Here is a 26437-nt window from a genome sequence, read left to right on the forward strand (position 1 = left end):
GAGTCGCCATTCTTAGATCCCCATATCCACAACTTCCGTGGGTATACTTACGTTTTTGCTCTCTTTCTGTAGTCGAGAGGTACTTAGTGTATATATCACACAGAACTCAAACCCTACGTGTTTATTTGTAGGAACAGGAAATAGGAAAACGTAACATACTGACCTATTATGACACTGATTATTGAATACAGCTTCCTACATCAGATATCAGCATGTATTTCGTTGAAACTTCATGGCAGATTAAAACTGTGCTGGATCGAGACTCCCCGTAAAGCGACCCCCTGGTCTCTTGGCACTGCATCGTTAATCTGTCAAGAAGTTTCACATCAGTCCACACTGCGCTGCAGAGTGAAAATTTCATTTTGGAAACATCCCCCAGGCCGTGGCTAAGCCATGTCTCCGCAATATCCTTTTTTCAAGGAATGCTAGCTAGTCTTGCAAGTTTCAAAGGAGAACTTTTGGGAAGTTTGGAAGGTAGGAAACCAGGTACTGGCGGAAGTTAAGCATTGAGATCGGGTTTCTGTCGTGCTTGGGAAGCTCAGTCGGTAGAGCACTTGTTGCCCGCCAAAGGCGTAGCTCCTGAGTTCCAGTGTTGGTCTGACACACAGTTTTAATCTGCCAGGAAGTTTCATATTAGCGCACACTTCGCTGCAGATTGAAAATTTCATTCTGGATTGATTTCATTGTTTTCTAATTTCCAGAAGATTGTAAATATTTAAAGTCATAGGATAAATTCATAAGCACTATGTGCACACTAAAGCGCAGAGAAAAAGGAAAACAGACGTGAGCAATGAGTAAGTACCTGAAAGAGTCCAACGCCTAACCTGTTGACGAAAAGAATGTGGTCACCGGCCCACGCAGAAGCCGGTGTCAGGACCGTCAACAGAGACGAGAGGAAGATGCCGATCCCGAATATGAGTTTGCCTCCGAAACGGTCGGCAAGCACGCCACCGGGGAGGTGTCCCACCGTGTAGCCATAGTAGAAGGCCGCCAGGATCTCTCCCTGCTTGTGCTTGTCCCACACAAAGTAGCCGTCCTGCAACACGGATACACACTGATAAACTTGCATTCTTTGTTGCTCAAGCGAATGTGAGAAACTTATCGACAGTTCAGAGACACTGATAGAGACCCAATTATGTGCATGTAAATTATATGCATGTAAATATGCATGAAAAATGCTTACAAATGCATGAAAAATGTCAAAATATGCAAGATCAAATAATAAAAAAACATGGTAGTTACTGCGTGCATTATACCTCAAAGTCGAACCTGTACATATCAATTACGAGGAAGAGCGCCGGCCATGTGAAAAATCGGTACATTTAGAACGTTGATTTTATTTTCTGGATGCTTTCTGGTAGAGGTTTCTGGGAGTAAAATTTGCAAAATGGGGACGCATATCGTGTTTCAAGAATTTTTCCTTCTTTGCTATTGTTGTCGGTAACAATGCGATGCGAGTGGTCGCAGGCAAAAAAATCGATATGTACTGGACCAAATTCGAGATATATCGCACGGAGAGGGGCACGCTGAAAAGCTCCGTAATAGTTTATTTAAAAAACAACATACAATCATAAATTTTTTCAACAGTATTAATTTTTAGTTTACACTATTGGACCAAAGCATCATTTACAATTTATTTTACGTTTTTCTACTATTGTAAACAAAAATGACCAAGTGCTGTTTCAAATGTTCGACCATTCAAAACATTTTTAGAAGCAAAAAAGGACCGTTCCACATCAACTGAGGCAACTGGGCAGGAAGATGGCATTCCGGTCAACGGACAACCATGCCAGCGATGACGTCAGGGCACCTATGAATGGAGGTAGCGCTTGCTGGGTAGTCCCACATCCACAATAGCTACGTACACAGTCACAGACGGTGCAGTATGGCATAGAGAAGATGCCTATCAGACTCTCTGCGGTGGAGGGCTATAGAAAGAACGGAAGGAGGGCAGTCGCAAACTGATATAGCCTGGTGGCTTAGTGTGATTCGCTTTGTTGTTTCTCGGATGTGGCGACAGTTTATAGAGATCAAAACTGCATCCCAAAGACCGAGGCAGGGCCGACTACGTGTGACTACGGAAGAGAGGACCGTCATTTGGCTGTAAGGGCACGGCAGTACCGCCTTAGTACTGCATGGCAACTGGCATGTGACCTCGAAGCTACCACTGGACGGGTAGTATCGAGGCTGTATGTCTACGTTTGATGCGTCTTCACAGAAGGGAACGTCTAGAACGAAGTCACGAACATGCCACCTGGACGATCGAAAGGTGGGCCAATGTTGTTTTCACACATGAGTCCCGATTTAGTCTGGAGAGTGATTCTCGATGGATTCGCATCTGAGGGGAATATGGAACACGATTTCAGACCCAAACATTGTGGAAAGAGACCGATGCCGAAGAGGATCCCTAATGGTGTGGGTACGGATTGAGTTGAGCACTCCAACCCCTATTCATGAAATTATAATGGTGAATCGGCAACGTTTAAATGCTGTTAAGTATCGCGACGAGATCTTGGGAACGAGATCTTGGATCCTCATTTGCGGCTGTTGCGAGGTACTGTGGGCCCAGACTTCGTAGTGATGGAGGATAATGGTCGGCATTGTAGAGCACGGGTGGCTGATGTTTTCGTGGAAACAAAGATACTGTACGTAAGGCGTGGCCTGCTCTCTCTCCCGATTTGAATCCCATAGAGCATGTCTGGGGTAATGTAGGGAGATGGCTTGCATCACGTCAGCGTCCACCAACCACTCTCCGAGACTGTGAGCACCTCTGCAGGAAGAATGGCCGTTATTGCTTCAACATGAGACTGAGGACATCATTCACAGCATTGCATTGCTGATAGAGGGTGTCACAACCCACATTGAGCACATTAACAAAATATCGAAATGTGTGTGCAAATCCCTTAAGCTGGAAAAAACGAAGAACTTTTTAGTCTACCATTATTCACGATGCAGCTGTTGACTTTCTGAATTGATTGCATTGTCTCTACTTTACTGTCACTCGTGCATACTGTTTTGTGTCATGATAAAAGCAACCTTGCAAAATTTCCGTTTGTTGCTTTAATTTTGGACACCAGTGCGTTTTTTAAATTCGCTATGTGTAACATTTTTGAAAATAACGTTTTGTAACAACTTTGTATATTTTAAGAGTGAGATTAAATGGTCCATAGCGTTATAAAGCAAATATTACATGGTTCTAAAACATATTTTTATTGTGTTTTAATTAAAAGCAAAATGAGGGTCCAGTTTTGGACTTTTCTCTACATATATGAAACAGCGCATCAGAAATATTTTGATTACTGACATAGTTTGTTCAGTTATTTCCAGAAACGTAGTGATAGGCTCTCGGCTCTTCATTATTATAACTGTGGGAATCTGATCAAATATATTTCATAAATGTTGAAAATATGAGTGTTCGTTCTGTCTTTTTTTTTTTGGATGTGTAAGTAGTAGGGTAATGGGTCTCACAATTAATTAAATTGCTCAATTAATTACCCCCACCGACTGATGACGTCACGGGTTTCTTCCGCCAGCACATGGATCCCTCCCCCCTTTCCTTCCCTCCCCACCCCCATCTCTGGAAATGGCGGAAAATTGAAATTCTGGTGGGAAATTCAAATATTGGCTGGAGTGTCAAATTTTGTGTTTTCAACTTGAGGTCCAGAGACCATCTGACCTAGTTCAAAACACTACCAGCGGAGGACACTGTTAGCTTTTCCCCATTCCCTTCTGCTTCCCCTCCCTACACCTTCTCACCCCTCCCAACCCCTCTCACTGCCTCCCGTCCCCTCCTCTTCCCTACTTGGAAATTGGCGAGAAAAGAACTCAGATTGTGCTGGGCTGACAGACAGATCGCACTTAAGTCCTTTTTATTATTTACACATTGCAGAATACACAGACAATCTGAGTTACCAGTGATCGAACACTAGACAATAGCTCCATCCAATTTCGTCAATAAATATTAGATGTAGAGTGGATATTTTCGCTATTAGTGTAGCACTAGGGAGTTGCTTCAGGCAGTCTAGGCAATAGCCCTATATGGGAAGCATAGGAGGCAGTAATAATAATAGGACAGCAAGCTGTCACTGAAGTAGAGGGGAGAAGACTTCTGCCAATCTACAAGTGAAACCTGGTGGATTTGGAGAGGATGTTTTCGCTATTAGTCAAGCGCTAGAGAGTTGCTCCAGCCAGTCTAACAATGGCCCTATGTGGGGAGGATGGGTAATAATGATAGGACAGAAAGTTATCACTGAGGTACGGGGGATTAGCCGCCTTCCCATCTATAAGTGAACAGCTGCTGCTGGGAGGAACATAAGGATGTCCAATAATAATATTAGAACAGAATATTTTTTACCCTTTATTGTGGCCGGCAGCGACACCTTGATGCAACTCTTCAGCCGAGCCGAACGTACAGATGTAAAAAAGAGAGATTTAAAAATGACACGGGGAGATAATATTAATGAAATACACAAAACAAGAAGAATGTAAATGGGAGGCACTGTCACAAGTTAAAACCACAGAGAGCACAAATAAAAACCACGCTACATGAAGATGTTGTTGAACACTGGCGTTAATTATAATAAAAACACGGATCACAGCATTAAAACCCACGTGGTACAAAAATATTTTAAAACACTGTTCTCATAGCAGGACACAAACGGAAATCATGAAGCACTTCACAAGTAAAACGGGAAGGACCTGCCAAGCGAGGGGAGGCCATGGAGGGAGAAGAGGGGAAGGGTATTGTAGGAGGGAGAGGTGGGATGTGGCAGCAGGGGAGGAGGATCTGGGAGCACACCAAGGGAGAGGAGATGGAGGAGGGGGCAGAGGGAACAATCTGGTAGGGAGCGAAAAGACAGGGAAAGGAGGGGAAGGAGCAAGAGAAGGCTGAAGGGGGGAGGAGGTAGGATGTAGCAAAGGGAAGGGAAGGAGAGAAAGCCTTAGGAAGGATGGGAGCCAAGGATTGGGGTCAGATTTGGAAGGAAGGATAGATGTGAGGATGAAGCTCATCATCCACGATGGAGAGACAGCGAAATTTCTTTGGGATAGGACATGGAGGATATGGAGCTACAGGGTGGGTGGGACGCAGCGGTATAGGTGTAGCAATGTATAGGGGTGTTTGAGGTAAGTAAGGAGATGTGGGATGGAGGCCGGATACAGAAGGCAAGAAAGAGCACATGGCGTTCAAAGATCTGGAGTGGTTTATAGAATTTAGGGGAGGTGGAGCTCCAGGCGGCACTGGCATAACAGAGGAGGACACAGATCAATCATTTGTAGGTATGGAGGATGGTGGAAGGATGCAATCCCCAAGTCCAGCTGGACAGTAGTTTCAGAAGGCAGTGGTTATTGCAGGCATTGTGTTGGATGGTAATGAGATGGGGAGTCCAGGTTAGGGGGCTGAGTAAGGTGGATAGGATGGTCATAGATGGTAAGGTAGAAATCAATGAGCCAGAAGAAATGGGTGGTGTGACCTGTAATGACTGCCTGGTTTTGGAAGCTTTTATTGTAGAAGCCACTGGTTACACCAAGTGGTGAACTGTTTAAGGTGGGTTTGAAGGGAACACTGGGACCATTGGAGGGTAGGATAGAGTGCCAGGAAGGCGTTATGATCAGCATATAAAGGAGATGGATGGGAGGGGGGGATACTGGGCATATCGGTGGTGTACAGGAGATAAAAGGGAGGAGAAAGGATAGATCCTTGGGGGGCACACGTCTGGTGGGGCAGAAGGTACAGGAATTGATGTTATAAGTTGTGACATAGGAAGGATGGTGCAAGACAGAGGATGCAGTGAGACAGATGATGGGAAGGACAAACGTCTAGAAGACTAGAGTGCCATACATGGTCATAGGTGTTCTGGAAGTCTAGGGAAACAAAAACAGTGGAGGAGACGGGTGAGGTTAAGGAGCTGGTCTTCAGCAGAGAAGAAGGGCCATAGGCCACACTGAGTAATTGGAAGGAGGTGGTGTTAACATAGATGGTGACGGATACAGTGGGAGAGGATGGATTCGAAAACCTTGCTGAACACTGAGGCGAGGCATATGGGACGGTAGGAGGAGTTAGAAGAGTGTTTGTTGAGTTTAGGGAACAGCAGGATGCAAGAGGTCTCACATAGCTCAGGGTAGAAGCCAGTGCAGAGGTTGGTGTTGTACAGAGTGACAAGGGCAGCGAGGAAGGAGGTTATACAATTATGATCAGGGGTGGTGTTGTATTTGGGACAGAGGATGAGTTAGTGTCGTGAGCTGTGATGGGAGTGTTTAATTCTGTCTGTGGTATATGGCCCAAGTACTGGAAGCTAGAAGCAAGTGGTGGGGCAGTGTTACCAGTACATTCATCGATGTTGGGGAAGAAGGAGTAGTCAAAGTGAGAATCATTGAGGATGGAGAAGATGTTGGAGATCTAGGATGGAAAATGGTTAGTCCTACTGAGGTTATTAGGGAAGGAGCAATTGTCGTGGAAGAACAGGTAATGCAAGGTGGGGGTAGCTGGCAGTAAGGCGATTGAAGGTGGACCAGTACTTGGAAGAGTTGATAAGAAGGATGGCACTGAGCTGTGTACATGTCTGAAGCCAGTCCTGGTGTTTATTTGCTGCCAAAAGTTTACAGACGTGTTTCAGTATTTGCTGGTGGCAAAGAAGTACATCCTAATCATAAGTGTGGAGGAAGGAACGGTAGAACCGGCAAGATTCATGGAGAAGGAATATGGCCCATGGAGGAAGGATAGGGCGATAGGGATGGATCGCTTTGGTAGGAACATGAGCTGCCACTGTGTCAGATGGGGGCTTTTGTTGGAAGAAAAGGCATGAGTGATGTCATTATGGTGTTGGAAGGTGAGGGAGTAACTTCCAACCTGGGTGTCAGTGGATTCCTGGTAGACATTCCTGTCTTCCCAGATGTAATCATCAATGACTTTGGGATGGATATCCAGGTGGGGAGCATTAGGAGGGTGGGGGGCAATGGAGATGGTAAGGAGGACAGAAAAGTGACCACTGCCAACGGGATCGTAGACTTCAGTGGTAATGGACCCAAGGAGGTTGAGGGAGGCGAGGACAACATCAGGGCTGGTGTTACTTTCAGGAGAGGTGTGCTAATGGAGGGGACAAGGTCGCCTTGGATGGAGTCAATAAACTGATGCCACCTCTGGAGGTCTGCAGGGTCACATCTATAGATGTTGAGGTCTATGACAATCACATAGGTGGAGAAAGTGCAATCAATATAGGCCAAGAAGTCATATGAGATGGGAGTAGTTGGATGAACATAGGTGGTGGAGCAGGTTGATGGTCAGGGTGGGGAGAAAGATGCTGAGGACAAAGTGTTTGGTAAGGTCATTAAGCAGTGGTTGTGCCGAAACAGGGATTTGCTTGAGGTGGCCAATGGCAACCCACCCCATGTTAAGGGGTAGAGATTGTCAGTATAATGGAGGACATAGGGGGAGGTGTGGACAACATGGTAAGGTTGAAGGATGGTTTCATTGAGGATGAAGGCATCTATGTGGTGGTGGGAAAGGGTGTCCATGAAGAGGGGCTTGTTAGCAGGGAAGGAGCATATCTTTGGTAAAGGATGCTATACTGCTGTTGCACCATTAGGATGAGGGGTGGGACAGAGAGAGGTTAAAATGAGGGGTTGAGGTGGGTGAAGGTGAAGTGTGGTTGGTTCTGGGAGTAGGTGATGAGATGTGGTGAGATGGAAGACAGAACGAGTGGCAAGGGAAATCTGCTGTAGGGTGAGTGAGTACTGGAAGAGGTGGGTGTTCTGGAGGACTATGCTGAGGAAGTGGATGATGTCTTTAGCAGTAGGGGTTGGGTGGAGAGAATAGTTGCAGTGGATTGGCTGATCTATGTGATAAATGGGGACAGTGAGTTCAGGTTTTGTAGCTTTACATTTGGAAGAGTAGATTGGATGCACTTCATTCCAGGTGTAAGTCTGCAGGCTTTTGTGGCCATTGTCACTAAAGTTAAAATCTTCTGGCTGTTAGGCTGCATCATATTTCCTTCTAAAATAATCGACATTTCTACCCGTCTGCTGGGATCTTTTTTTACAAGGAAATATGATGTGGCCTAACAACCCAGAAAATTGTAACTTCAGAGTAGGTGTTGCAGAAAGGAGGAAAGGTGAGGTTAGGACATTGTTTAAGGATATGTACGACTTTGCAGTGAGGGGAGATGGGGGGATTTTTGCAGATGGAGGTGAGGTGGTCATTGTAGACAAGACACTTCTGACACACTGAGGGGGGGGGGGGGGGGGTATGGAGTTAAGCCAGCTTTATGGTGGACGTTTTAGATGAGGGCTCCCTTAGTGAGAAGGAGGTCAATGGAAGAGAAAGATACAGTAAAAACTGTCATAAGGAATGTGGGGCCAGAGTTGGTGTAGATGCAATGGGTGGAGCAGACGTCGAGGTCAGGATTGGTATTTAGTTCCACCAACACCTCTGCCACGACTTCGGGGTTCAGATTCATGATCATGGTAGTGATAGTCAGAGGATGGCAAGTGGGTTGTGGGTGATGGGGAGAGGATGGGGTATGGAAGAGTGTGAGGGTCGCATGGATGCCAAAGTTGATGTGAGGGATCTTCCAGAGAAAGTCTGTGTGGAAGGTGGGATTGAGAGACTTAATAAGGATGGATTCTTTGCAAGGGATAAGTTTGGAGAAGGTGATGTTGTGGATGTACTTTCTGATCTCAAGGGCAAGGGTGTAGGCTTTGAGGAATTTTGAGTCAGGATGAGAGAGGAGGAAGGTGTACACAACAGAGGGTTGGGAGGTGGGAGGAGTAGTAATGTCCATGGGGTCAGAAGGGTCAGGATTTGTCTGCAGTTTTCTGGTAGAGGAGGTAGGAGCAGGGTCCACACTGGGGCATTTGGAGACGCTTTTTGGTGAGGATGGGTGGGGAGGAGGTCAAGGGGTGGTGTTGAGTAGGAGATGATGTGGGGCAGGTCCTAATTGTGGTGGTGGTGGCGAATCGTTGGGCATGGCGATGGTGGCCTGGTGGGTGATGACCTGTGTAGGCAATGCATGAGTTGGGGCTTATGGCAACTGGGGAGAGGGGGATGAGACGCCTGCTAAACCCGCTTGGCAGAACAGGTGATTAGGATTGTGGAAAGGAGTAAATAAGGTGTCGGTCAGTTTCACTTCAAAATTGTAATTTATTGTAATTTAATAACACCTTTAAACCAAAACTTTACAACTACAAGTTTCAAAATCCAATTCTTTCACAGCTGAAGGCCTCACAACAAGAAATCTTAAAAGCAAGAATATAAATTTCAAGTGACTGAAGACATGCAGTTAAAATTGCAAATAAAACACTATATATATATATATAATCAGAGCTAGGCGAGAAGCCTCAAGGCAAAAGTGGATAGAACAAACATATACAAGGTGCAATACAAACGACTGAAGGCCACAAATAATTTCTAAATTTTAAAATAAAAATATATTACATGGTAATATATTTTAAAATTTTCTTTTAAGGCAGAAGGCCGCAATGTCTACGCTTAAGGAGAAATTTTGAGAATAAGGCTTTAAGCGGCTGAAGGCCCACAGTTGATTTTCCAAAAACTCAAAAATACCTAAACCCTTAAGTTTTCAATGGGGAAACGCACACTAAATGAAAAAGCAACGCAATGACATTAACTAAATTTAAGAATAAGGTTTTAAGCGGCTCAGGGCCCACAATTGATTTACATAAATTGATTTACAGAAAACACAATAAAAATTTTTTACTTTTAAAGCATTGGCAATAATAGATTACCAACAGACCATTAAACACCCATGAAAAGGACGGTATAGCCAACAGCACTCAGACACCTCCAGGGGATGTGGGCCTGCCCTCGAAACATTAATGTTCTCTGAGGTGAGACAGGTGGTGAACCCAACTACACTTGATCTGTCAGTAACCCAACCACGAGACAGTCACGGTTTGACCAACCAAACGACTTGCTAGCCACCAATCAGTACATAAAACCTCAAAGACAAAACTGTTACGGATGTGATTATCCACAATGAAATATGTATTAAGCTGTCAAAACCACACGCCATGTTGGACAGTGACAACTGTTGAGGAAAGGACGCTGCCTGAAATTACGTTAGTGGCCAGGGCAGGTAACCGGAACACTAACGGCCACAAGGCAGAAAATTCCGCTGGTACACTTGAATTTGAAATAAGGCAATATAGTTAACTTCACCAAAAAGGAACACTGCCTGAATTTATGTCAGTGGCCAGGGCAGGTAACCAGTACATTAATGGCCACAAGGCAGAAAATTCCGCTGGTGCGCTTGAATTGTAGTAACCAATATAGTTAATTCCACCGCACCAAGCGACCGACTACCCTCAGAATGCCGACAATATCTAAAATAGAGGTCAGTGGAAATAACGCCAACCACACACACACAACCTGACAAACACTTGCACGAAGACCTGAACGATACCCAACATTAGCTAAGCACTCACAGAGACAAAGCGGGAATCGATGCACACACAAACAGCCGACTCATGGACGATTAGCTAGCCAAAACACGTCGTCCAGTAGGACGACCAACCGACAATCCACCAAGACTGTGGCCTGGCTTAAGTGATGCGTGGCGGCAACGGTCGAGGGAGCCATGTCGACGCAGAGCTCACTGCTCCAACATGACTGCACTATTGCCGCATTGCAACTCCCTGACTGGCAGGTCCGGAATACGCTCCAGATGTGTTCCAACTGACTGGCAGCCCGACCTCGCGACCTGAACTGGCTTACGACAGACAATGACCGGGAAATAATAGCAGTCGAGCAAAGATACTACGAGAGGGGATATATTGATATGTGCTGCTAGTGCCGCTCACGGTCAGGCAAAGCAAAAACTCAGTGACACCTGTAATTTAAATTAACATAGTGAGGTGGTAGTACGTTAAAAACAAGGTGTAAAATACATTATGGCAGGAACATGAGCCACACACAGCTCAGGAGACAGTTGGCAGCGCAACTGGCACGTGGGGAGGTGGTCTGGGAGAGTTGAGGATGCACAGGAGAGGAGGTGGAAGAACTGTAGGAGACTGTAAGGAGAGAGGGCTGGACATCGGTCGGGGGGGGCCTGTAGAAAAGCTCCAGAGTGTAATGGTGGAGACTGGGGAATGGGAGGTGTAAATAATGGCGGTTGTGGGAGTATCCATGGCGCGGCGTCGGGACGATGGGAGAGGAGGGGGAGACTATTGGCGACGAATGTCGCCGGGGTATGAAGGGGACGAAGGTGTGACGAACGGCAGTGCAGGAAAGGCAGACGAAGACGACAAACACAGAGACGAGGACGGCGATGGAAACTGGGACGAGGACATGGATGAAATAAAGGTAAAGGTGGCATCAGGCATCTCCAGGAGGGCGACGACTTCCGGCAGCGGCGTAGGGCAGCTGATGGCGGCGACGACGCAACAGCGGCAGGTAGCAGCGGTGGGCAGCAGGCGGCGACAGGCTAGGCGACAGGCAGCGCATCCAAGCAGCGCTAGGCAACGAAAGGCGGCGGCTAAGGGAGCGGTCTCTGGCGGCAGCGGCGGTGGCGGCGGCGGCGGCGGCGACGGCAGAGGGTAGCGACACAAAAAAAGCACAAATCACACACTAGCCAACAGCAACATGGGAAATGTAGCGTATGATACGTTTTACGAATGTAGTGCTCATTAACTTACCTGGACATTGTGTCTCAAGATGAAACTAAAATTGATCAGTCACGTCCAGTCTAGTCCAGCGCCATCTACCGAGTTTATTGTGTACCTGAAAAGCTGCCCATCCGGGAAGCCATGGCTCTCACATCCTTCTTAAGCCTCTACTTCCCACTGTCACTGCCGCTGACTGTGGCTCCACCTCTGACATAAAGTCCCCAGTTTAAAAAATCCGAAACGGGAATGTTCTTTTGTCAATATACTTCGAATTTCTCATGTGAAATTTAGATTTATTCCCTTTCATACGAGTTATTTTCGAAGAAATCAGACCATACACGCGTTTTCACGTCGCTAAACTATCGTTACTTGTTGTGAAAATCCTGTACAGCACAAAGGCATAAGCTATATTTCCTCTAAATATTTTCGCATCAAAGGACTAGATATTAAACTCATTTTTGGTTCATGATGGAGTGCTAAGAGGATGCTCTGTCTCTGTCACAGGATGATTCCTCACTTTCAAACTCTCTCTTAAAGTAAACAAATATCTCAAACAAAGTTTCACAAGGTAACAGCACGGAGAAGTTGTAAATATCAGGTTTATACTACATATCACTTTATAAATTCGATAATACATCTGAATTTATTACGATAATCATCTCACCCCGTGTACGTGGGAGACTGAAATTCCATTAAAAGATCTCACCGCAAAGAAAACAGTCTGATTACAGCTCTATCTCATGACTCATACCCGTGATACTCTCGCCCTCGCTTCCACCCACCTAGAAGCACGTCATTGGTATCGAACAGATACACTAATTAATTAAATTTCTCGCCGGCCAGAGTGGCCGAGCGGTTCTAAGCGCTACATTCTGGAACCACGCGACCGCTACGGTCGCAGGTTCGAATCCTGCCTCGGGAATGGATGTGTGTGGTGTCCTTAGGTTAGTTAGGCTTAAGTAGTTCTAAGTTCTATGGGACTGATGACCTCAGAAGTTAAGTCATAGTGCTCAGAGCCATTTGAACCATTTTTTAAATTGCTCGTGAGAGTCCCTTTGCATTGTGAGTGACTTTTTTTCCTGTAGTCGTAATACACTCACCAAGTAACCGTTACAGACGCTGCTGTGTGTCTTCCCACTGGTCTCAGACATGTCTCTGCAGCAAACGTCCTAACTCGCTGCTTGTTTCCCCACAGTATGACAGGAGCCAGCTTGACCTCTTCTGCCAACTCACAAGGCGTCCTTCTGTGGCGTCGCAACTAGTGTGCGATCGCCCATTTGTCTATTAAAAGCTTTACTTCAGAATGTATGTGGGCTGCGATGTAAGCCGGTAGAGTATTATATTGTCAGTAACGGACGAGTTGTGTCCTGCAGACTGACGTCACGACCATCTGTTGCAGCTGTGTGTGTGAAAGCAGTGGAGTAGCGCTGGCAGGCCACTTACATTATACGAAACTAAAAATATTAATAATTAAAAAAGAAATAACCTGAGGAACGTCATATTTGACGTACATCCTTCTGTTGTGGAAACAAACAATATGTCAAAGTCTGGGATCAAAAATAGTTGTATTTTGGAAGTTTGTAAAATTCCAAAAAAAAAAAAAAAAAATAACGTGATTTTCCGACAGTCAAGAATTTAAATAAATACAGTGATGTAATAGTTCACCTTCAGTGACTATGTACGATGATCTGATAACACTTTCAATGTTCACATATAAATTTGGAAAGTTTTTAGTTTCAGAAAACCTCTGTGACTTTTCTATAATAATAATTTCGAGAATTCTAAGTAAACATGTGTATTGTGTGTTAGGATGCATGTGAATGAGAATCCATGCATGAGAGTATGTGAGACGTTCGGCATTATTAAAAATCATTCATGTAATTCTCTACAGGAACTGTCAAGTGTTCCAACTCTGTAACGTGGGAAAGAATCCACTAGTGTTCCCCTACTAGTGAATGTCGGATGTCCAAGTATGTATGCTTATGTATAAGACAGCCAGAACATTCACGACTACATAATAAATTTCCAGATGTAGAGTAAAGCTTATAGTTCATTTTGTTTTGTTTATTTAATTAGAGAGCTTTCTGTTACTTAATTTGATGACGTCAATGAGCCTAGAGAAGTGGTTGGTGCTTGCTAGATTTTGACGCGAGCCGCGCCCTAGAAGTGAGTTCTCATTGGTCGTAAGTGCTGACAGCCAATGAGAAGAGAGACGGTTGACCGCCTAGCGAGGAGATATAGTTTTGAGTGTGGGAGAGTGAGAAGGGAGTCGCGAGCTAGCTGTGATTGGAGGCGGTTGTGCTGGATGTGACTTTTCGCATCATGTGTAAGATGAAGTCTTGGGATGACTTCCACGTTATGGTCCAGTGTTAATGGTATCTGGTTGTGACCAGAAACTGTTTATGAAAACTTTAGAGTGTTGTGATAATTCGTTCCGACGAAAATCGCGAGTGAACTTTGAATTATATAGCGTGGCAATACTGAGTATATTCTTATGGCGAGCAAAAAATCTTTAACTAAAGACAACAACTGAATATCGTGTGCAGAAGTAATTGGTCGATCATTGACTGTGTTACAAGTAATTGGTTTCGGAATTTGGGAAGGTAAAACCTCTGGCTGTTTTAGGTATGGTGATAACTGTGAGCTGAAACTTTAGTAATTTTCGTAAATGTGGGCTGATGATCTTGCTTAACGGCAATAAAGATCTATTGAAGGTTTAAATTTGAACTTCATGTTTAAAGTACGAGTGACATCCCCTTTCCGAATCATTTCTTTAAAGTACATAGACAATTTTCACCAAATTTTACTTAATGCGGCCTCCGGCGTGTAGCTATGAGGTTACAGTTTCCTCAACACTGCTTTTGTGTGATCTCGTAAGTAGCTGCAGTCAGGAGTTTACGTGCGAAGATCTACCGCTGTAAAGAGGTAGGTGAACAAAAATTATAAAAGAAATTGCATTGCAGCAGCAGCAACGTATAATCCGTCGCAATTGGTGCATCGCACGCACGCACGTAAAAAAAAAAAAAAAATCCGTCGCACTTCTTCGGTAGCACCTGAAATCATTTGCAATGTCTCTCTTGCTATAACCATTCTTTCTGAACGCATGTTTCAAGTGCTGCAATTCAGACTGTAGGTGATCGTCGTCAGAAATCATTTTGTTCTGTTTACCAACGTGTTCAGCACCGCTTTCTTGTGTACATGGTGGTGAAAACTATCCCTGTTCAAGTACCGATCATTGTGCATCGGTTTCCTATACACTGAATGACCAATCTGGCGTTCCACCTTCTGCTCAACTAAAGCGTCCTGGAATGGTAGGGTGCCATCCTTCTCGATCTCATGGTAAATTTACTGTTTGGATAGACGCCATTCATGTGATCGACGAGTTGTTGCGGTGCATTTTCACTATGAGGACATGTCAGGGCGGTGTGATCAACATAGCTTAGGAAGCAAGGTCGACGAGCGCCGCAGAGTTCAACGCCTGCTCCTCAAAGTGTTACATGAAGAAATTCTCGACTGCTGGATACAGTGGTGATTCCATCGCTGCGCCATCTTTCATTTCATAATATTCGTCATGGTACAAGAACTACGCTGTTGTTAGAATATGATGGAACAACTTGACGATACCAGGTGGAAACCGTTGGGCCAGAACATCCAGCATGTCGCACCGGCACCCTCCTAAAAAGTGACACAACGTCCAGACTAATTATTACATTATTTCGGCCTATTTTAATTTTCTTGAGTGTTTCATTAAATGTCTGCGAGTTTACAACGTGTTGTTCACAAAGTCCCAGTTTGGCGCTAATAATACTGCAAGATGTTTTGCCAGTCTGTAGGCGGGCGAACTGTTTGCACTAACAATGGGCCTAAGAACGTCATTTTCCTCATTTATATTCGGCAATCCACAAAGCTGGGAGTTCTGGCAACACAAGGCATTAATTTCTTCACCTATTCCTTTAATAACTTCCCTGTCTTGCTGACGATGTCTCGTATCAGATCGCGACTAAGTTTTTAGTATGCGTCATCTAATAAATTCAGCACCTTCAGGTGGTAGTCCTCAGTGTTCAGAACCACGGTGGCATTTCCTTTGTCGGCTGGTAAGACAACCGAGCCCTCATCCTCATGCGATATGCTTATGCCACGTTATTCCTCCTCGCTAATATTAGATTTCGGTGGCTTAGGTTTCGTCAATACATGGCCGGCCGGTGGTTAGTCTGACGTTCTCAACTTCGTCGTGCGGGATTTGTCAAATGTGCTGCTCTAATCTATTTATAATATCCAGAATTGGCAGCTGCCGCGGGGCTGGTGAAAAATTAAGGCCTTTATTCTAACGCTGCCACAGAGCCGTCGTCCAGTTCCTTGCTGGAGAGAGCAACAATTGTTCTACGGGTCCTATCATTCTCCACTTCAGTGCACCCGTGAGTCAAGCTGTCAAACTTTTTATATTACTTAGACATTGTCTTAGACAAACTCGCACACTGTTGTGCTGCCGTGGCTTCATCCAACCAAACCCCAATAGAATGGCAACGCGGTTGATGACAAAATTGGATGATAATCGAATAGATTTCTTGCATTATGATCAAGCTCATACCTTTTCTTCCATTTCGCTGACTCGCTATGGCGTGATGTGTCCGCTTCAAAAAGTCAAAATATGTGTCCTCGGAGTCTTCCGTGGTGGAATGTCTAAATAAAATCTTCTCGGTTTTCAGGCCGCGTCAGTTCGAATAAAAATCTCGAACTTTCGATCGCCATAGTTGTCAACCACTGACTGCCAGGGTTGGCACGGCTCTCTGCTTATATAGCCACATATGTGTCCCCTACGGTGAGGATGTAATGCGTAGCGTCAGACTGCTGAAAAAACTACGGAAATCACATTTGCTGAACCCTTTAGCATTTTTGCAACGCTGCCGGGATAAGAAGATAGTTTCCCGCTTTGCTGTAGTTATACAAGACATTAGAGAACTGCTGCAGCGGACAGAATTGAACGGCAATAGTTTTCACCACCCACAAGAAAGCGGTCCTGAACACGTTAGTACACAGAAAGAAAATTATTTCTGACGAAGATCACCTACAGTCTGAACTGCAGCACTTGAGGCACGTGTTCAGAGAGAATGGTAATAGCAAGATTTCAGGTGCTACCGAAAAAAAAAGTGTGTCAAAATCTTATGGGACTTAACTGCTAAGGTCATCAGTCCCTAAGCTTACATACTACTTAACCTAAATTATCCTAAGGACAAACACACACACCCATGCCCGAGGGAGGACTCGAACCTCCGCCAGGACCAGCCGCACAGTCCATGACCGCTCGGCTAATCCCGCGCTGGTGCTACCGAAGAAAGATACCTTTTCAATCGGCAGAAGAGGCCAAAGCAGCTGCTTTCCTGCCGTACTCTGGGGCAACGAGCATAAAGTTAGGACGTTTGCTGCAGACAAATGGACTGAGAGCAGTGTTCTGGCTCGCCCCCGAGATACGAGATGCGCTGCGTCTTGTTAAAGACGACATAACTCTTAGTGTGCCTGGTGCGTATGGAGTCCCCTGCGAAGGCCGCAGAATCTAAAAAAATGATTCAAATTGCTCCAAGCACTTAACATCTGAGGTCATCAGTTCCCTAGGCTTAGAACTACTAAATCCTAAGAAACCTAAGGACACCACACACACCCATGCCCGAGGCGACCGTAGCAGCAGCGCGGTTCCGGACTGAAGCGCCTAGAACCGCTCGGTCACAGAGGCCGGCTTCGCAGCATCTATTAATGCGTCAGCATATTGTGATTCCGTTGTACAAGAGGCAGCTGAGATTAGAATAAACGGTAACAATTTTAACAGAGGCCAGGTGTACACACTTAGCGGGGCATGGAGGCGGGCTTTAGATGTCGAAAGGAAACAGCGACGGATGCTTGACACTTGTAGGGGGGCGGGAGCCTCGACAGTTTGAAACGTGGCGCCAGTCCCTCGCGCCAAATGACGTTACTCGGTCCCGCGACAAGCCCCATGATAAAGACAGGCTGTGACGCGTACGTGACAGTGCAGGTCTTACGAGTGCCAGCAACCATCTCCGGCGGGAGGCGAGTAAGTATTTCACACGAGTTTAATAATAATTCTTGACTGTATCGAAGGTGCTTACAAGAATAATATACAGAAGAGTGGAAAAGAAAATTGAGAATGCGCTAGGTGACGATCAGTTTGGCTTTAGGAAAAGTAAAGGGACGACAGAGGCAATTCTGACGTTACGGCTAATAATGGAAGCAAGGCTAAAGAAAAATCAAGACACTTTCATAGGATTTGTTGACCTAGAAAAAGCGTTCGACAACATAAAATGGTGCAAGCTGTTCGAGATTCTGAAAAAAGTAGGGGTAAGCTATAGGGAGAGACGGGTCATATACAATATGTACAACAACCAAGAGGGAATAATAAGAGTGGACGATCAAGAACGAAGTGCTCGTATTAAGAAGGGTGTAAGACAAGGCTGTAGCCTTTCGCCCCTACTCTTCAATCTCTACATCGAGGAAGCAATGATGGAAATAAAAGAAAGGTTCAGGAGTGGAATTAAAATACAAGGTGAAAGGATATCAATGATACGATTCGCTGATGACATTGCTATCCTGAGTGAAAGTGAAGAAGAATTAAATGATCTGCTGAACGGAATGAACAGTCTAATGAGTACACAGTATGGTTTGAGAGTAAATCGGAGAAAGACGAAGGTAATGAGAAGTAGTAGAAATGAGAACAGCGAGAAACTTAACATCAGGATTGATGGTCACGAAGTCAATGAAGTTAAGGAATTCTGCTACCTAGGCAGTAAAATAACCAACGACGGACGGAGCAAGGAGGACATCAAAAGCAGGCTCTCTATGGCAAAAAAGGCATTTCTGGCCAAGAGAAGTCTACTAATATCAAATACCAGCCTTAATTTGAGGAAGAAATTTCTGAGGATGTACGTCTGGAGTACAGCATTGTATGGTAGTGACACATGGACTGTGGGAAAACCGGAACAGAAGAGAATCGAAGCATTTGAGATGTGGTGCTATAGACGAATGTTGAAAATTTGGTAGACTGATAAGGTAAGGAATGAGGAGGTTCTACGCAGAACCGGAGAGGAAAGGAATATGTGGAAAACACTGATAAGGAGAAGGGACAGGATTATAGGACATATGCTAAGACATGAGGGAATGACTTCCATGGTACTAGAGGGAGCTGTAGAGGGCAAAAACTGTAGAGGAAGACAGAGATTGGAATACGTCAAGTAAATAATAAATAATTGAGGAAGTAGGTTGCAAGTACTACTCCGAGATGAAGAGGTTAGCACAGGAAAGGAATTTGTGGCGGGCCGCATCAAATCAGTCAGTAGACTGATGACAAAAAAAAAAAAAAAAAAAAAAAAAAAAAAAAAAAAAAAAAAAAAGTTTAAATTCATACACGTTCTCGAAAACACACAACGAAATTAAGACCTTTAATGGATACCTTTTCAATGAAATATTGACTTGTCGTGGGATCTGCACGAAGCCGCCCGTTCACGAAGTGTAGCGAACAAGCTGACTTCTGTAACGTCATAAATATGTTGCTGGACCCGTATATCTCTTTGGCCCGGTCCCGCGACGGGTCGGAACTGCTATGAGCTGCCCAAATCACCTTTAGCGCACGCGTCGTTCCGCGTCGTTCCGGTCCTCTCTGACTAGTGCCAAGGGCTGCAATCCTGGCTACACAGAGTGGTCTATTGATCGTGACCGTGTCAAATATCTCACGAAACAAGCGTCCAACGAAAAAAATACAAAGAACGAAACTTATCTAGCTTGAAGGGGGAAGCCAGATGGCGCTATGGTTGGCCCGCTAGATGGTGCTGCCATAGGTCACACGGATATCAACTGCGTTTTTTTGAACAGGAACCCCCATTTTTATTACATATTCGTGTAGTACGTAAAAAAAATATGAATGTTGTATTTGGACCCCATTTTTCGCTTTGTGATAGGTGGGGCTGTAATAGTCAAAAACATATAAGTACGTGGTATCACATAACATTCCGCCAGTGCGGACGATATTTGCTTCCTGATACATTACCCGTGTTAAAATGGACCGTTTACCAATTGCGGAAAATGTCGATATCGTGTTGATGTATGGCTATTGTGATCAAAATTCCCAACGGGAGTGCGCTCGGTATCCTGGACGACATCATCCAAGCGTCCGGACCGTTCGCCGGATAGTTACGTTACTTAAGGAAACAGGAAGTGTTCAGCCACATGTGAAACGTCAACCACGACCTGCAACAAATGATGATACGCAAGTAGGTCTTTTAGATGCTGTCGCGGCTAATCCAAACATCAGTAGCAGATAAATTGCGACCAGGAGTTGCATGGCGACAACTTTGAACGTCGTGTACAGTTCTGCCACTGAGCAGAAGAGAAATTACGGGTCAATGACAGAGTTTTTGCACGCGTTCTATTTAGCGACCAAGCGTCATTCACCAACAGCGGTAACGTAAACCGGCGTAATATGCACTATTGGGCAACGGGAAAATCCACGATGGCTGCGACAAGTGGAACATCAGCGACCTTGACGGGTTAATGTATCGTGCGGCATTATGGGAGGAAGGATAATTGGCCCCCATTTTATCGATAGCAATCTAAATGGTGCAATGTATGCTGATTTACTACGTAATGTTCTACCGATGTTACTACAAGATGTTTCACTGCATGACAGAATGGCGATGTACTTCCAACATGATGGATGACCGGCACATAGCTCGCGTGCGGTTGAAGCGGTATTGAATAGCATATTTCATGACAGGTGGATTGGTCGTCGAAGCACCATACCATGGCCCGCACGTTCACCGGATCTGACGTCCCCGGATTTCTTTCTGTGGGGAAAGTTGAAGGATATTTGCTATCGTGATCCACCGACAACGCCTAACAACATGCGTCAGCGCATCATCAATGCATGTGCGAACATTACGGAAGGCGAACTACTCGCTGTTGAGAGGAATGTCGTTACACGTATTGCCAAATGCATTGAGGTTGACGGACATCATTTTGAGCATTTATTGCATTAATGTGGTACTTACAGGTAATCATGCCGTAACAGCATGCGTTCTCAGAAATGATAAGTTAACAAAGGTACATGTATCACATAGGAACAACCGAAATAAAATGTTCAAACGTACCAACGACCTGTATTTTAATTTAAAAAACCTACCTGTTACCAACTGTTCGTCTAAAATTGTGAGCCATATGCTTGTGACTATTACAGCGCCATCTATCACAAAGAGAAAAAAGTGGTCCAACTAAAACATTCGTATTTCTTTACGTACTACACGAATATGTAATAAAAATGGGGGTTACTATTTTAAAAAACGCAGTTGATATCCGTTTGACCTATGGCAGCGCCATCTAGCGGGCCAACCATAGCTCCGTCTGGTTTCCCCCTTCAAGGTAGACAAGTTTCGTTCTTTGTAGTTTTTTCCTTTGACGCTTATTTAGTGAAATATTTGGCCCGGCCACGATCAATGGACCACCGTGTGTAAGCGGGAAACCGTGCTAGCACCGGCAGTTAGTGGTTTTATTCACGACGATGGCGGAGACAGACAACGAAAGCTCGAGATTTTTATTCAAATTGACTCGGCTTGAAAACCAGAAGATTTTATTCATGTTACAAAAGTTTTAGTCACACTACCGGACCATCTACAATCTGAAGTAACCTCAATGGCCTCTAAACATACAATTTCTGGGTGCAGAGTTTCCGAGTAGGTGGGCTGGACGAGATGCTTCGACTCGGTGGTCACCACAATCTCCCAATGGAAATCCTTGATGGCTCGAGGAAAGAAACCGAATGCAGACTGCGCACTTTCCGCGCCACTAAAGGCAGTCACATTAACTTCTCTGAATGAGGAAATTAAGTAGAAAGCTTTTCAGTCCTTATTATCTAGCGTAACTAAATTCTAAACTGGTAAAACTTACTTATGAACACACTGGACTACAAACGAAAGGATAGATACATGTCTGAAACTAAAATGTTAAAATCTCATCGGCTCTGCTGACGACAACGGCGATTCTTGACTCTGACGGCTTGTGGGACTCACCTTGCGTGAGTCAGCGCCCTCCGCAGCCAGCTCTCCAGGACACGCGAGTGGGTCGTCAGCCACGTAGTCGCTGTCGTTGCCGCTGCCGCCGCTTTCTAGGAGGGCCGTCTGGTTGACCATGTCCACAATGGCCACGGAGATGTTGACGCGTATCGCGTATTTTACAGCAAGTCCCAGCATGCACAGAAGCGCCAGAGTATAGCGGCTCTTCCACAGGCCTGCACACAGATATACTTCCATTGGACATAGCGGACTAGAAATATTCATCGATTAACTACAACTCTATAACCACCTGCTTAACAGCGTATTATTTCACCTGTGGAACGCAATACAGCATCGATTTTGCGCGGCATTGATTCGACAAGCCCTTGGTAGATTTCCGAAGTATGTAGCAGCTGGGTCACGCAATTCCTTTAACTGACAGGCCAGTGGTTTGCGGCACGAAGCTGACGTCCCCGATATATATGCCACCGTGTTCACAGTAGGCGAATTTGGTGACCAAGACATCGTGAGCTATCATACTCCTAAAACCACAGTAGCACGATTCCGGTCTTGTGACACGTTCAGTTACACTGCTGGAAATTGCCATCGTCGTCGGGGAAGACGTCAAGCACGAAGGGATGCAAGCGATCGGCAGTCATGTTTGCGTAGTCCCCAGCTGCCAAGGTGCCTTCGATCACTACCACAGGCCCCAAGGAAGTGCATGCGAATGTGCTCCGAAGCAATCGCGCCTGCACGAAATTTGTATTCTGTCGCGAGATCTTCCACAGATCGCCGGCTGTCGCGCTTTATAGAGGGAACGGGCCTCCATCCTCCACGTTCTTTGATGAGGCGTGGACAGCTAACACCTTGTGGTATACTCTCGGTTTCACTGTCCATCAACCAGTTTCTGTAGATTCTCGCTGCGGTACCACGCAGAAAGCCGTCCAGCATCGCCTTTCACGAGACACTAGTTCCCAGGCTCTGAGCCCTAATAATCTGCCTTTGTCAAAGTAGTTTATGTCTGTGGATTTTTCCCACTTCGTATTCTAGCTATAATGATATCCAATTCATCGTTGACCTACTCATATGCTTACCTTACTGCGTTACGCGCCCCTAACGCCATCAAGGGGCATTCAGTCTCGCAGTAAGCAGTAAGCGTAATGTTTATGCTCATCAGAGTACGAGGTGCTAGTAGTAACAAGCACGAACTCAGCAGCCTCGTCTTTCGAATAAATCGCATACTTACGAAATGACAGCCAGGCGAACTCAACAAAAACTACATTACGTGTGAACGCAGTACATTGGGCAGACACAGTGATGTGACTCACAGTGCTGTCCGTAGCACATCAGGAACATACGATGAGGAAAGACAGACAAGTCCGCAGCAGCAGAGCATAGCATCAACGAAAGACATGCGTTCGAATTTGAAAGAACGAAGAAGCTATGGAGAGTCAATGGTTCCTGGGACTCAGTTGTCAAAGAGGCAGTGGAAACAAGTTCGCACAAAAAGCTAGTAAACTGGATTTCAGCTTAGCACAGCACAGGATGCCACAACTGAGAAAATACGTCAGGAATGCTCCGTTTTGATGGCGGCGGCGATTTGACGCCCGTATCAAGGGTCGTATCGCGCTCTCACACCACAGACATGGCACCGCCAGTAGAGGGACTAGGCTCTTAGTGCGGGTTGCCTACATCACGGGCAAGTATGCACTCAGGGGAAAACTTGTTGTTCTCTTTTGATTGACAGGTCCTTAACCTATTCTTCTATTACGTGGTTTTCCATGTCACCCCCATTTCCTTTTGATTAACAGGCACTTATCCTATTGTCCCCCCACCCCCTCCCCTTCCCACAACCCCCCTCCCCACTCACTGCTACAGGTACACTTTCACCTCTGAGTTATTGGAATAGCTCCCCTCACACTTTTAATTTGATTGACTACTTAATTAACTTGATCAATTAATTAACCTTTCACCCACTGGTAAACCCCCCCCCCCCCCCAGAAAATGGCGGTAAGTTCAAATTCCATCAGAACAATGCAACACACCATGGCTACCTCCACTAAGAAAATGGCGGGAAAAAAAGGGCACTTTGGCTACCTCCACTAAGCTAAGTCATCCAATTGCCACCTTTTCCTGTGGATTGGTGGGAAAAGGACTCTTCATGTGCTGGACAGAAGTCTTCAGTTAAACAATTAGAGGCAGTACCGCCTTCAAGTGTGTTCACCCCAAGGTCCAACTGTGCTAGTACACAGTACTGCCACCAGAGAGCGCTGTCATCCCTTCCGTGATGTAATCCAAGATGGCGGTCTGGTGGTGGTGGAGGGGAAGGATCTCATAACAGGAAATTCAAGGGTATATTGTTTATTTATAAAAAAATTCGGTTTGTGGGATTGGATTTCTCTTGCTCACCATTCTCTGCTGTTTGGAAACATGTAGGTCTTGTAAGAAGCAATTACATGGGGCAAACATGTTGCATAGCCTAATGTTTGGCACTATACTCTGGATGTATTAACATAATGTTTGGGCCTTTGACGGCACTTAACCTATTGTTTTGTTAAGTGGTTTTCCATGTCACCCCCATTTCCTTAAACTATTGTACCACCTTTGATACCAAATTAAGTAATTAGTTATGTCCTCCCTCAAATTTCTAGAATACTTTTCGAATTTCACATGCATTTGAACGCCATTTCTGGCTCATTCTTCTTTGTCACCCACCCCCTTAATATACTGTACGGCGTTTTACATAAAAATTATGCAAATTAACCTATTGTTCTACAGTTAACCTGCTGTTCTGCTCCATGTCACCCACTCACACACACCCTCCCCTTAACTATTGTACCACTAGCATGACGTTGATATAAAAAATTATGCAAATTAATTAAATTGGTATTTTTCACATGTAAGGGGTAGTTTTTCTTAATTCCCAGAATCCTAATGGTCGGTGAAATCGATGGAATATAGTTTAAACAAAAGATTGCTAATAAAAGACACATACGACCACCCGACACCTGATGCCAATGCAGGAGTCCAGGTGCATCAGTGGGCCCCACAAAGTGGCGACGTGGCCATCAGCTGCCCAGTGTCCATTCAGGCCCCGCAAGCATGAGGCGGCGGGGCGGCGGCATCCCTTTCATACTTGACACCCAAGAAATTCCTGTTGAAATGCGTGTTCACCTAGGCACCATTGCTGGTGGGATGACGCATAGCCAAGGCGTGGGTCCAGTGCCGAGAGATGTTGCAATGCTTCCCAGAATAGCACAGGGAGCATTGTTTCTAGCAATCCTAATGAGACAGCCCGTCCATCACTGAATTTATCTGTCAAACTGCTGCTGCTGCCAGTGTGGGAGCACTATCTGTCCTTTTTTTTCTGCAGAGGAGACTTTCAGTGGCAAAAAAACTATCATCGCCATATTGCACTGGCAGTTAAACCCAGCAAAAGTTGTCTACAGATCATCAAATACATACAAGACTCACAAGAATATTGGGAGCCAGGAACATATTTACCAGTGTAACTACAATTAAATATTACTGCTGCTACAATCTGACACTGATCGATTTACAGGTAATGTCTCCTCTTGACAGCTGTGGTTCTGGAAGGAATCTCAGTATCTATAGTGCACATAATTTTCCATGTAAAAATCTCTCTCATACCTTCACGGTTATCGATGTGGTGAATCTATACATGCCTCAAGATAGGACACACAGTCATTTTCTCTGATCATGCCACGACATAAGCCACAGTAACTTTGGACTGCAACATACAGGGTGTGATTCAGAAGTTTCAAGACTTAACTCAGAACTATAAATTTATTGGACATTTAAGTACAGCGGACTAAAATTCTTCAAAACATGATCCTTCAGCATCAACACAGCGCTTCCAGCGGAGTAGTGAAGCAACTTCAAGCACTTAATAAAAGCAATTCTTCCAGTACAGATTGTATACCAGTTAAGTTCCTTTCAGAGTATGCTGATGCAATAGCTATATACTTAGCAATCATATACAACCGCTCACGCGATGAAAGATCTGTACCTAAGGACTGGAAAGTTGCACAAGTCACACCACTATTCAAGAAAGGCAGTAGGAGAAATCCACTAAATTACAGGCTCATATCTTCAGCGTCGATATGCAGTAGGATTTTGATATATACAGGTACATTGTGTTCGAACATTATGAATTACCTCGAACGGAACGGTGTATTGACACATTCAAAACGGATTTAGAAACCATGGTTCTTGTGAAACATAACTAGCTGTCCATTCACACGAAGTGATCAGTGTTATCGACAAAGGATTTATAATTGGTTCCCTGTTTCTAGATTTCCTGAAGGCTTTTGACACCATACCTCAAAAGCGGCGCCGGGTGGGATTAGCCGAGCGGTCTGCAGCGCTGCAGTCATGGATTGTGCGGCTGGTCCCGGCGGAGGTTCGAGTCCTCCCTCGCGCATGGGTGTGTGTGTTTGTCCTAAGGATAATTTAACAGTTCAGTCCCATAAGATTTCACACACATTTGAACACTATCAAAAGCGGCTTGTAATCAGATTGAGTGCTTACGGTATATCATCTCAGTTATAAAACTGATTTCGTGATTCCCAGTCAGAGAGTTCGTAATAACTGACAGAAAATCTTCGGATGAATCAGAAGTGATTTCTACCGTTCCCCAAGGTAGTGTATTAGGCCCTCTGCTGTTCCTTATCTATACAAACTATTTAGGAGACAATCTGAACAACCGTCTTAGGCTAGGCGCAAACTGAGACACGAGTGGCGCGACGCAG

The 26437-nt window shown here is 45.0% G+C and overlaps 1 protein-coding gene across 1 annotated transcript in view; it reads right to left on the reverse strand.

The window, feature by feature from the left end:
* The window catches only part of LOC126473713 (sialin-like), a 134110-nt gene that overhangs the window by 94304 nt on the left and 13369 nt on the right, over window positions 1-26437 (reverse strand). The window contains exons 2-3 of the mRNA XM_050100957.1: window positions 21684-21901; window positions 803-1036 (exon numbers count right to left, since the gene is read on the reverse strand). Coding sequence (XP_049956914.1) covers window positions 803-1036; window positions 21684-21901 — 452 coding nt within the window. The remainder of the gene's footprint in view (window positions 1-802; window positions 1037-21683; window positions 21902-26437) is intronic.

The sequence above is a fragment of the Schistocerca serialis genome, chromosome 4 (genome assembly GCF_023864345.2).
Source record: "Schistocerca serialis cubense isolate TAMUIC-IGC-003099 chromosome 4, iqSchSeri2.2, whole genome shotgun sequence".
Taxonomy (NCBI): Eukaryota; Metazoa; Arthropoda; class Insecta; order Orthoptera; family Acrididae; genus Schistocerca; species Schistocerca serialis.